Genomic DNA, 12,941 nt, shown 5'->3' on the forward strand with positions numbered 1-12,941 from the left:
AATTCTATCACACATTTAGAGAAGAACCAACACCTCTCCTTCTCAAACTCTTCCAAAATATAGCAGAGGGAGGAACACTTCCAAACTCATTCTACGAGGCCACCATCACCCTGATACCAAAACCAGACAAAGATGTCAGTCCAATATCTCTGATGAACATAGATGCAAAAATCCTCAACAAAATACTAGCAAACAGAATCCAACAGCACATTAAAAGGATCATACACCATGATCAAGTGGGGTTTATCCCAGGAATGCAAGGATTCTTCTATATATGCAAATCAATCAGTGTGATAAAGCATATTAACAAATTGAAGGAGAAAAACCATATGATCATCTCAATAGATGCAGAAAGAGCATTTGACAAAATTCAACACCCATTTATGATAACAACCCTCCAGAAAGTAGGCATGGAGGGAACTTACCTCAACATAATAAAGGTCATATATGACAAACCCACAGCCAACATTGTTCTCAATGGTGAAAAACTGAACCCATTTTCTCTAAGATCAGGAACAGGACAAGGTTGCCCACTCTCACCACTATTATTCAACATAGTTTTGGAAATTTTAGCCACAGCAATCAGAGAAGAAAAAGGAATGAAAGGAATACAAATTGGAAAAGAAGAAGTAAAGCTGTCACTGTTTGCAGATGACACAATACTACACAGAGAGAATCCTAAAGATGCTACCAGAAAACTGCTAGAGCTAATCAATGAATTTGGTAAAGTAGCAGGATACAAAATTAATGCACAGAAATCTCTTGCATTCCTATACATTAATGATGAAAAATCTGAAAGAGAAATTAAGGAAACACTCCCATTTACCACGGCAACAAAAAGAATAAAATACCTAGGAATAAACCTACCTAAGGAGGCAAAAGACCTGTATGCAGAAAACTGTAAGACACTGATGAAAGTAATTAAAGATGATACAAACGGATGGAGAGATATACTATGTTCTTGGATTGGAAGAATCAACATTGTGAAAATGACTATACTACCAAAAGCAATCTCCAGATTCAGTGCAATCCCTATCAGACTACCAATGGCATTTTTCACAGAACTAGAACAAAAAATTTCACAATTTGTATGGAAACACAGGAGACCCGGAATAGCCAAAGGAATCTTGAGAGAGATAAACAGAGCTGGAGGAATCAGGCTCCCGGACTTCAGACTATAATACAAAGCTACAGTAATCAAGACAGTATGGTACTGGCACAAAAACAGAAATATAGATCAATGGAACAGGATAGAAAGCCCAGAGATAAACCCACACACATATGGTCACCTTATTTTTGATAAAGGAGGAAAGAATATACAATGGAGAAAAGACAGCCTGTTCAGTAAGTCGTGCTGGGAAAACTGGACAGCTACATGTAAAAGAATGAAATTATAACACTCTCTAACACCACACACAAAAATAAACTCAAAATGGATTAAAGACTTAAATGTAAGGCCAGACACTATAAAACGCTTAGAGGAAAACATAGGGAGAACACTCTATGACATAAATCACAGCAAGATCCTTTTTGACCCACCTCCTAGACAAATGGAAATAAACCAAAAAATAAGCAAATGGGACCAAATGAAACTTAAAAGATTTTGCAGAGCAAAGGAAACCATAAACAAGATAAAAAGACAACCCTCAGAATGGGAGAAAATATTTGTAAACGAAGCAACAGACAAAGGATTAATCTCCAAAATTTACAAGCAGCTCAATAAGAACCCACTCCAAAAAATGGGCAGAAGACCTAAATAGACATTTCTCCAAAGAAGATATACAGATTGCCAACAAACACATGAAAGGATGCTCAACATCACTAATCATTAGAGAAATGCAAATCAAAACTACAATGAGGTATCACCTCACACCAGTCTGAATTGCTATCATCAAAAAATCTACAAACAATAAATGCTGGAGAGGGTGTGGAGAAAAGGGAACCCTCTTGCACTGTTGGTGGGAATGTAAATTGATACAGCCACTATGGAGAACAGTATGGAGGTTCCTTAAAAAACCAAAAATAGAACTACCATATGACCCAGCAATCCCACTACTGGGCATATTCCCTGAGAAAACCAGAATTCAAAAAGAGTCATGTACCACAATGTTCATTGCAGCTCTATTTACAATCGCCAGGACATGGAAGCAACCTAAGTGTCCATCAACAGATGAATGGATAAAGAAGATGTGGCACATATATACAATGGAATATTACTCAGCCATATAAAGATATGAAATTGAGTTATTTGTGGTGAGGTGGATGGACCTAGAGTCTGTCATACAGAGTGAAGTAAGTCAGGAAGAGAAAAGCAAATACTGTATGCTAACACATAGATATGGAATCTAAAAAGAAACAAACAAAAAACAAACGGTTCTGAAGAACCTAGGGGCAGGGCAGGGATAAAGATGCAGACTTAGAGAATGGACTTGAGGACACGGGGACGGGGAAGGGTAAGCTGGGACAAAGTGAGAGCGTGGCATGGACATATATACAGTACCAAATGTCAAATCGATAGCTAGTGGGAAGCAGCCGCATAGCACATGGAGATCAACTTGGTGCTCTGTTACCACCTAGAGGGATGGGATAAGGAGGGTGGGAGGGAGATGCAAGAGGGAGGAGATATGGAGATATATGTATATGTGTGGCTGATTCAGTTTGTTATAAAGCAGAAACTAACACACCATTGTAGAGCAATTATACTCCAATAAAGATTAAAAAAATATATCTTCAAGTTGAAATAAAGGAGTAACCACCAACAATTGGTAAACTATTAGTTGAAAAGTGTTTGTCATCGTGGCCAGAGTAGTCCTGTGCCTTTGGCCTGCCATCTGTGGAGTGCTATTTATGTTTCTTCTGTCTCCATTTTCTGCCCCCTAGGGCAGCCTCTACTCTAGTTGTAGTAGGTCCAACTAAAATTGACTTGTCATTTGCTTGCCTAAATAAAAAACCCCTAATAGAGAACTGAAAAATTTTAACTTATACTTCATAGTATCTCTGTGATAATTAGTAAAAATCACTTTGGGCTCTCAGAAGATAGAAGCAACTGTCTACTGCTTTAAGAGTGTTTGGAGGACTGGCCATCTGTAACCAAGCATGGCTGGCTCCTTACCCTTTGCAAAGCAAGGTTGAAAGTTCAAGCAAAGTATAGGTGAATGGGGGCAACCCCCGTTAGCAGAGCTAGAAACAACCATAGCAGGATGCCTGGCTGATAGTGGGAAGCTGAAGATGGAAGGTTAATGAGCAACACAGCCTATAAGCCTTAGGAGTAGGGAGAAGCATTTCATAGGGATGCTGGGAGGATTAAGCAGTTTGCATTTTGACAAACCTTTGATATTGTTAGGGGAAGGAGTTAAGAAGCAAATAAGTAACTTATTTGCTTATGTCCTCCACCAAACGTTTTTTTGGGGACCTACAGACAGCTAAAGGTATAGTTTGTGAATAAAATGTTGCAAAATGGCTATTGTCAATTCCATTCAAAAGTGGGAAAGGTTTTCAAACTTATCTGTTCAGGTGAGGTCTTTAAGGAAGTAGAAGCAATATGCACTCAGCAGTCCTAACACATGGAAGGAGAATCCTGACCTCTCAATTATTTAGCTTTTTTCACTTAGCTGCTGTTGTTATTATTATTACTAATGCTCTCTTAGGACTGTTTTCCTCTGTACTTTTAACTGGGAGCAGGATATCATAGGCTGGCATTGAGTTTGAGGACAAAGCCATGGCCTTCCCATTTCATACCATCTTATGCGGATATTGCCATCTTTCAGGCAAGTTCTTAACTACTTATTTCCAAGTCCAGCGTCTGTTATACTTGCACTGCTCTTACTTCTCTGTCATGCAGTACAATCTATTACCTAAGCAGACATCTAAAGAACATGCAGATTGCAAACCAAATGCAGTAAATGAATACAGAATTACATTAAAGGGAAAGAGTGTGGGGTTAGGGAGGGAAGGAGATATATTTTTATTCAAGGCCCCCTATGTTCCAAGCACTCTATTAGGTGCTTTATATAGCATAGTTTATTCTGTTAGATACTTTATATAGGATAGTTTTTTTGACACTCACGATAAGCATGAAAGGAAACAGATGAGGACACCAAACCTGTGAGAAGTGAGGGTCAAACTCTTGGTTGACATATTGTCTAGAGCTGGGATTCAAATCCTGGCTCTTCGATGCCAAATGTCTCATCATTTACCCAGGCACATAAGTATTACTACATGTCAACCTATGTGCATAAGTATACTGTCATAATTTTTATATTTTTCTTGCAGCCAGAGATGTAGAATAAAATCTAGAAAAGCGTGGTGTCATAGAAGCCAATGAATAAATAAATGAATAAATGGAGTATATAAACTACGTATTTCCACTTCTAGATAGATTCTCTTAAAGAACCTGCACACCAGCTTCTTACGTTTGCTCTTACAAGTTCTCTATTTATCGGCTCTGCTGAAACTGTAGAGCAAGAAAGCTTTTTTTTTTTTCCTTTAGTTTGGGGTTCTTCCACACCTCTTCCTTTTTCCTGTTATATCCTAAGAATCTTCTATTGCTACTGACTGTCAGTCATCACCAAATATGGCAACATAAAACTATTCCTAGCAACGTCCTAATGCTTTAAGTATAGATCTCTTCTGATCTCCTTCACCTCCCCCTCAACGTTAACAAATTTTCAAGTGTACTGTGAACTATAAGCACAATACTGTACAGTAGATCTCTAGCACTTTTTTTTTTTTTGCTACCATGCAACAAAACCTTTATCTAGCACTTTTTAATCTTGCGTAACTGAAACTCAATACATATTGAAAAGCAGTTCCTTATTTCTCCCTCCCCCACCCCCCGGCAACCACCTTTCTACTTTCTGCTTCTGCCACTTTGATTACTTTAGATGCCTCATCTAAGTGGAATCATGCAGTATTTGTCCTTCTGTGACTGGCTTATTTTACTTGGCATAATGTCCTCCAGGTTCATCTGTGTTCTCACACATACAGGATGTCCTCCTTTCTTTAAGGCTGAATAATATTCCATTGTCTGTATATACCACATCTTCGTTTTTGTTTTTTTTTATATTAACTCTTATTGGAGTATAGTTGCTTTACAATGTTGTGTTACTTTCTGCTGTACAGCAAAGTGAATCAGCTATATGTATACACATATCCCCTCTTTTTTGGATTTCCTTCCCATTTAGGTCACCACAGAGCATTGAGTAGAGTTCCCTGTGCTATACAGTAGGCTCTCATTAGTTATCTTTTTTATACATAGTAGTGTATATATGTCAATCTCAATCTCCCAATTCATCCCCTCCTTCCCCCCTGGTATCCATACGTTTGTTCTCTACATCTGTGTCTCTATTTCTGCTTTGCAAATAAGTTCATCTGTACCATTTTTCTAGATTCCGCATATAAATTATATTATATGATAGTTGTTTTTCTGTCTTTCTTCACTCTGTATGACAGTCTCTAGGTCCATCCACATCTCTGCAAATGGCACAATTTCGTTCTTTTTATGGCTGAGTAATATTCCATTGTATATATGTACCACATTTTCTTTATCCATTCATCCATTGATGGACATTTAGTTTGTTTCCACATCTTGGCTATTATGCATAGTGTTACAATGAATGTGGGAGCACTCGGGTCGTTTTGAGATCTTGACTTAAATTCTTTTGGATAAATACCCAGTAGTGGGATTGCTGGATCATATGGTAGTTCTATTCTTAATTTATTGAGGAACTTCCACATTGTTTTCTGTAATGGCTGTACCAATTAACATTCTTACCAAGAGTTTCCTTTTCTCTACATCCTGGTCAACATTTGTGGGGTTTTTTTTTTGTCTGTGGTTTTTTTGTTGTTGTTGTTGTTTTGCTTTTTAAAGTAATGGCCATCCTAAGAGGTGTGAGCTGATATCTTATTGTGGTTTTGATTTGCATTTCCCTGATGATTAGTCATGTTGAGCCTCTTTTCACATAATGCTGACCCATTTGTACAGCTTTGGAGAAATTTTTTTTAGGTCCTTTGCCCATCTTAAAATTCAGTTATTATTATTATTTGGTATTGAGTGTAGGAGCTCCTTATATATTATGGATATATATTACGGATATTAACTCTTTATCAGATATGTTGTTTGCAGATATTTTCTCCCATACCATAGGTTGCCTTTTCACTCTGTTATAATTGTTTGCTGTGCAGAAGCTTTGTAGTTTCATGTAGTCTCACTACATGATTTTGATGTCATATCCATGCTTTTGATGTCATATCCATGAAATCATTGCAGACAGCAATGCTATGAAGCTTTTCCCCTATGTATTCTTCTAGGAGTTTTATAGTTTCAAGTCTTTAGTTTATTCTGAGTTGACTTTTGTGTATGGTGTAAGATAAGTGTTCAATTTCATTCTTTTGCATGTGGATATCCAGTTTTCCCAGCACTGTGTGTTGAAACTTGTCAGAACTAATAAATGCATTGAGTAAAGTTGCAGCATTTAAAATCAATATATACAAATCAGTTGCATTTATATACATTAATAATGAATAATCTGAAAATGAAATTAAGAAAACAGTCCCACTTACAATAGTATTGAAAAGAATAAAATGCCTAGGAATAAACTTAACCAAGGAGTTCAAAGACTTGTATGCTGAAAAGTACGAACATTGCTGATATCCTTTTAACAAAACTTGACCTGTTCTCTAAGGGCCATGCTAGATCATGGGTAGATTAATCTGGTAACTAAATTCAAACTTAGTTATAAATGGCTTACTGGTTTATCCTTCCCACATATTGACCAGAAGTATTTTAACCCAAAAGTATGTGTAATAAGGTAATACTGACTTGAGCTGCCTGCATGTGGAATATTTTAAAATAAATATTTAAAAATTATAAACTGCAACACTTGATTGCTGTATCTAAAACCAACCTTTCTTTGAGGATCAACATTTGGATAAAATCACGTACATTATCAGGTATAAATACAAGTAGTCATTCAGAGAAAACCTCTCTGAAATTATTCAGCAAGAAGACATCATTTTAGATTTCCCCACATTGCATGCGTACAACTTTTCAGTGAGTCTGGGAAAATGCAGTTTGGGAGGAAGTGCAGTAATAATGAGGGAATGGAGCTTTTTCTGATCATGTGCTAGGTGTTTTGTATATAAGTTCTATTTAATCCTTTTTCAAACTCTATAAGATCGATGTTTGTCCCATTTTACAGATAAGGAAATGAAAGCCCAGGGAAGTAGCACCCAAGTTCACTCTTAATGTAAAACCAGGATTTGAAGTTGTATCTGCTGGAAGCCTGTTTTTCCCTTACACACCAGGTGACCAGCCTGGGAATTGGTGGAGTAGAGAGGAGGCTGAGGAGATATGAAACCTGAGTGGAGCCTTGTGAGTTATAAGCTGCCCTGTCCAGGAGGGCTTCCCCGGAGGGGCGTGGTTGAAGAAACTTCTCGATATACCTGGAGTGGAAAACTTTAAGGAGTGATCTCCAAATTCACAGCTAAAAATCAGGTTAAAGTAGTGGTGAAATTAATCTTATGGGTTCCTTAACTGTCCCCAGGTGCATCTTGTGTACTTCAAGATCACTGAATAGGGGTGGTCCTGGGGGCTGAGGATGGCTTAAGAAGCAGGGAGGTAGGTCTTCCACACCATTTCCTCTGGACACTGGGGACACTCTATCCTGGTGGTCACAGAAGGGTCTAGTTTATGTGTTTTTTTAAAATAGAAATGATCACTTCCGTTTTATAAAAAGAGTGTCCTGTCTCTCCACAGTTACTGAGCCCCGTAGGTTCTGGTTGTATGTGGGGAACTTTGCTGAGTGACTTGAAGATGTTCAAGTGTCCAAAGATTTTTTTTTTCCTTGATATGGCCTCACTGTCATTTATTTTGCTCTCCTGGGTACATCAGTACACTTGATTCTCTAGCTTTTCAGTTCGTAATGTATTTATTATTAACCAAAGCCCAGCCTTATGCCTTAGCATGGCAATTAGTGAGAGGCCTTTCTTTAAAAAAAATTTAAAGGCGACTAAATCCATTTAGGGCTGAATAGTATAAAAGACATGAGCCCTAAACGTTTTTGCAATTGGCATGGAATTGTCACGTGCCAAAGTTTGATTATATTATCATCTGGTATCTTGCTGTTGATTTACTTTCTGTTAGGACAAAACTCCCTCTGGCAGTCTCCTCATGAATGGCTCTTTCCCTGCAGTTATTATCCCACTGTGTCCCTACAGTACAGACAACTCAACCCATGGTGATGAGTCACAAAGACTCACAGAACCTCCGGGGCCACTGGTGGCCCCATTTCCAAGCTGTCAGTCTCAGCAAAACCCTTTCCTGCTTTGTCCCTTTCCCTCCCACTATGGCCAGTTACAGTTGGATGAGCCTTTATCATATGGGTGGTAGAAAGAAGTCCAGAGCCATTTCTTGTTGACGGTGTGCTGATGCAGGACAGGGGCAGCCTTGGGCATGGGTTTTGGAATACTCTCTGACCAATTCTTTTCTTGTCCTAAGGAAAAACTTCCGGGCTTCTAGTATTGCCACTCTCATTGGGGTCGCCCTGATTGAATCTAAATTCAACAGGTAACAGGCAGATAATAGACGTTTTTCTGACCGCCTCCTCCCATCCTTTTTTGCACCTCCCCTTCCCCCTTTGAGCGAAGGAAAGGAGAAACACACTTGATTCCTCATACCACACCCGGATCTTTTTTGGCACCTGGTGGCCAATCAGGAAAACCTGATCCACTTGAAAGGGTAGTTGTCTGCCGATCACTATCAGAGCTGGAGAAATCACTGTGCGCTAAGCTAACTTTATCCATGGGATTTCAGAGATGGAGAGTGTGCTCCTAAGCACAAACAGGAAAGCCTGACATCACGGAGCGGCGGAGTGGCGTGGGGAGGAGTCTGCGGCGCCCTCGCTCGCTCGCTCGCCGCGCTCTCTTTGTGGACGAGTCGCGCGCACCGGCGGCGGCGGCGGCGGCGGCGGCGGCGGGCGCGTGTCTGTGCTGGGTGTGCGGCGGCCGCGCGGGGCCGGGGCTGGAGGCGCCGTGGCTGAGCCGGGCGGGGACTGCGTTCGCCTGGGAGCAGGGCGCATCATGCCGCGTCCACACACCGGAGAGAAAACTGAGAATGAAATTGCTTTGGCAAGCTAAAATGGTAACGAGAACTCTCTGCCTTCTCCCGAGGCTGCTCTGGTGGGGAATCTCCTCCCGCTTTCCCTGGGCGGGTTTTGGACTCACTCGGAGTGAACGGAGCAATCCGATTCCAGACTTGAGAGCTAAAGCTTTCTCCCTTGGCTTTCTACGCCTTCCTCTCTGCGTGTCTTCTCCCTTTAAGCCATACTTTCTCAGCAGTTGCCTTTGGTGTGTCTGGGCAGATGTGTGTCAGCAACAGCAAAGGAAAACTTTTAAGGCAAAAGGACTGTGAGTCTGGGTGAACCGCGGAGCGCTTCTGTGTCCCAGCGGCTCTTTAAACAACACAAACTTCGAGTTTAGGGAAACCCAGGGGGTCGCTGCACACAGTTGACGTGTTGCTTTTTCTGCACATGCCAGATTATTTGACGGAAATGAAAACTTTCTACCTCCCGCTAACTTTGTGGGTTCCAAAACAATAAGAGGAGAAAAAGACATGCGAAGCATTTCACTCCAAAGGAGCGAGCACTCTTGGCACTTTAAACACTTGTTTGTGGCAGAGTTTAAAATGTAGTTTGCTCGAATAACGGAGCCACTTATAAAAGGACAACCTTTTTCTGCAAATGAATTATTTTTCCTCTCACTTGAGGAGGAAAAGTTAATCAGGACTAAACCCCACTTTCTTTAAGAAGAAGAAGAAGAAAAAAGACTTTAAAAAACTATTTAAGATATGTGAGTGAGTCTAGGAAAAATAACTAAATGGAAAAGCCCGGGGATCCTGATATCAGGAAAGGGCTGGGGGCCAAGAAAATCTCAGCATTCCCTCTATCGCAAATGTGTCTTGTGTTCCTCTGATTGTAATATTTATTTTGAACAGCCCATCTTATGCCCTGAGTGCTGGTGTAAGCAGCAAAGCAGCTGGGATAGATTGTGGTTAGCGGAGAGGAAAAAAAAAATACTCTTTTTCTTTCTTTGTCCCATCTCCTGGCAGAGCTCGATTCAGGACTGGGGTGAAGAGGTAGAGGAAGGAGCTGTGTACCATGTCACCCTCAAAAGAGTCCAGATTCAACAGGCTGCCAATAAAGGAGCAAGATGGCTAGGGGTGAGTAAAGCTGGAGAGATTGTGAACTTTGGACTTGCAGTGTCTCTTGTTCTGTGAATATCATTATTATTTAGCAGAGGCAGGCTTTTTTTTTTTTTTTTTCTTCTTCTCTTTTGGCCTTAAAAAGGAAACCACCAATGACCAAGTGCTTGCACTAGCAGTACCGGTCTCTTTTTGTACTTACTGTTTTCCAAAGCATCTCCCTTAGGTTTATCAATAATTCAGAACCTCTTAGAAACATCTTGAGGTATTTGACAAATAAAGTGGGAGTGGAGTGGCAGAAAGTGACACAGTAACAGGACCAAAAAATAGCACTGTGTTAGACGAGAGCCATTTTGCCCAGATGGCATCCTTTTCTCTCTCTGTCTTCCCCGCTCTTGATGCTGACAGCCCCTCTCCTACTCCTGTCCCTTTACCAAGTACCCAGTGTGCTCAGGGGACCTGACATTCCAAATCTGCCTCCTATGGGGGATGGCAGATTTCCCACTGTTCATCCTTTCCAGAGCCTACGAGGAGGCAAATGCATGCTTGGTGCCCACGACTTCATGCGTAGAACGCGTAGAGGCCTGGGTCTTTGGAGAAACACAGCTTCCATAAACGAGATTTTTTTCCACTGAGATTTTAAAGTGATGGGTGAGATCATGTGAGTTATTCATTATCTCCTAATGGATCCTTCAACATATCCCAGCTAAAGGGGATGTGAGGAATGGAAAGCTCGGGCAAACAGCGCTGCTTGGGCAAACATCCTCATGTGGAAGAACGAAGGAATTCTTCATTTGGAGGTAGAAGTAATCAGCAGAGAGCAGTGACAGATGACACAAAAAGCCTTGAGAAAAGAACATAGTGGTAGGCGAACAGAGAGGATGGAGTGTGCTTTCACCTGGCCTTATTTTGGCCATATTGAGGCTTCACAGCGGATGGGCTTGAGAGCAATGAAGATTATGCACTGGCATCCAATCTTTACTGGCTTTGGGTTTCAGAAAATTCAGTTTTTTGAGCAGAAATCAAAGGTCGGGTGTGAAGGAGGACAGGAAACAAAACTACCCAGGACTTTGTGTTAAGACTAGAGGCAGCACGTGACTTGCAATTCCTGGAGTTTAAGGCAGGATGGCCAGCAGCAGTGATTTCCTCTGCCCTGGGTCTGCTGGGCTGCTGACACAGGCGTTCACTGCTTTGGGCTTCCCCAGCTGTTGCAAGTCAGGCCCTTCATGCTCCGTACTTGGGGTTGAGGTACCGCCCACTAGGGCGGTAAATTGTTAGTGGCATCTGCAGGTGTGCTCTGGAGAGGTCGGAACCTTTCCTTTGAAAACCTGAGGTCTTCACTTATCCAGTAGGTACCTTACTTGGAATATGATTTTGAAGTTAATTAGGTGTATCACCAGCCAGACCTGATAGGAAAAGCAGAACTAGAGTTCTGACAAGTCAGCATTTTGTTTTTGGTGGTTGTATTTATTGCATTTTATTTAAATGTGGTATTGATGTGGTTTGGCCTGAGTATTTCAAAATGATTCACAAGTTCTGAAGCAGCTGCCTTCAAAAAGGTCATTACATTTTCTGATGCCAGGTTGTTCCTCTTTTATAGTAAGACTGATGTTGCTTGGGCGACAGTTTTAAGTTTTTGGCCAAACACAATAGCGGTGAATGAGTAAGTCATGGAGAAATGGAGGGGTTAACTCTGGAGGTCCCAAACACACGAAGTATGGTTCATTTAGATGCTCCCAGTTATTTAGTTATTCTCACTGACTGTTCCGTTCACTGGACTCCTCTTCTCTCCCCCTCTCCCAGAGTTCTCATATTTATACAGATTTCAGAGTTGGTTCACCCTGGATTTAGCGGTAGAGCTAAAATATCAAGAGGGAAATATGTAAAAAGATTGCTTCTAGTTGATGGAGGAATCTGTCCTCAGAAGCCAGTTCCTAGGGACTCTCCAACCCAGATCCCCTTGTTTTCTTATCTTAGGTGTCCTGTTGGGAAGCACTGTTTTTGTCCTTGGAAATTCCAGATTTAATTAAATGTGACTCAACCAATCGAGCCATAGCAATTACAAAGCCTTTCTCTTTAGGCCGTGAGTGGCTTCTCTATATTTGTTTTTCCAGTAACCCTTTCAAAATTCTTCAAAGCAACCATTTTATTTAGTGACTTCTTATTGAAATATAGTTGACGTACACTCTGATGTTAGTTTCAGGTGTACTGCATAACGATTTGCCATTTGCATTAGCTGTGAAGTCATCACCATGATAAGCTTAGTAACCATTTGTCCCCATACAAAGTTATTGCAATATTGTTGACCATATTCCTCACGTCAGAGCAACTGGTTTTAGAGTGAACTAGAGACTGAAGTGAGGTGAGGGTATATCGAAATATGACAACAGTTTCTGAGGAAGGTACTATTGTGATTATCTCTTTCTCTCCACATTAGGAATAAAGGTCCAGAGAGGTTAAATTGCTTGCCAGGGTCACACAGCTAGGAAGTGGTAGAGGCTGGATTTGAACCCAGATGTTTAGTTCCTTGCTGTTGAGAGCTGCCTGGGACCCTAAGGCTGTTTCCATAGTGGTGGAAGAGAACTTCAACTCAGAAGAACAAGGATGCTTATGATGTACTTTCCCCCCTAGATACTGCAGCTGCTGCAAGACTTGAGCGACACACCTTTCTTTTCTTTATGTTTTGAATGATAACTTGAGCTGCAAATTGAGACATTTGTTGTGAAGATGTGTATCTGTGTAT

General features: G+C 40.8%; 1 protein-coding gene across 4 annotated transcripts in view; it reads left to right on the top strand.

Moving 5' to 3' along the window:
* RGL1 (ral guanine nucleotide dissociation stimulator like 1) overlaps positions 1–12,941 on the top strand; it is a 177,260-nt gene that overhangs the window by 35,720 nt on the left and 128,599 nt on the right. For 2 of the 4 annotated variants that reach the window (XM_065896312.1, XM_065896423.1), the window contains exons 1-2: positions 9,113–9,139; positions 10,106–10,216. The exons of 1 other annotated variant lie outside the window; for it this stretch is intronic. In XM_065896312.1, the coding sequence (XP_065752384.1) occupies positions 9,113–9,139; positions 10,106–10,216 (138 nt within the window). Of the gene's footprint in view, positions 1–9,112; positions 9,140–10,105; positions 10,217–12,941 lie in introns of those variants that run through there. One more of the 4 variants, XM_065896243.1, reaches the window with a different exon arrangement.

This window comes from Phocoena phocoena, chromosome 1, assembly GCF_963924675.1.
Source record: "Phocoena phocoena chromosome 1, mPhoPho1.1, whole genome shotgun sequence".
Taxonomy (NCBI): Eukaryota; Metazoa; Chordata; class Mammalia; order Artiodactyla; family Phocoenidae; genus Phocoena; species Phocoena phocoena.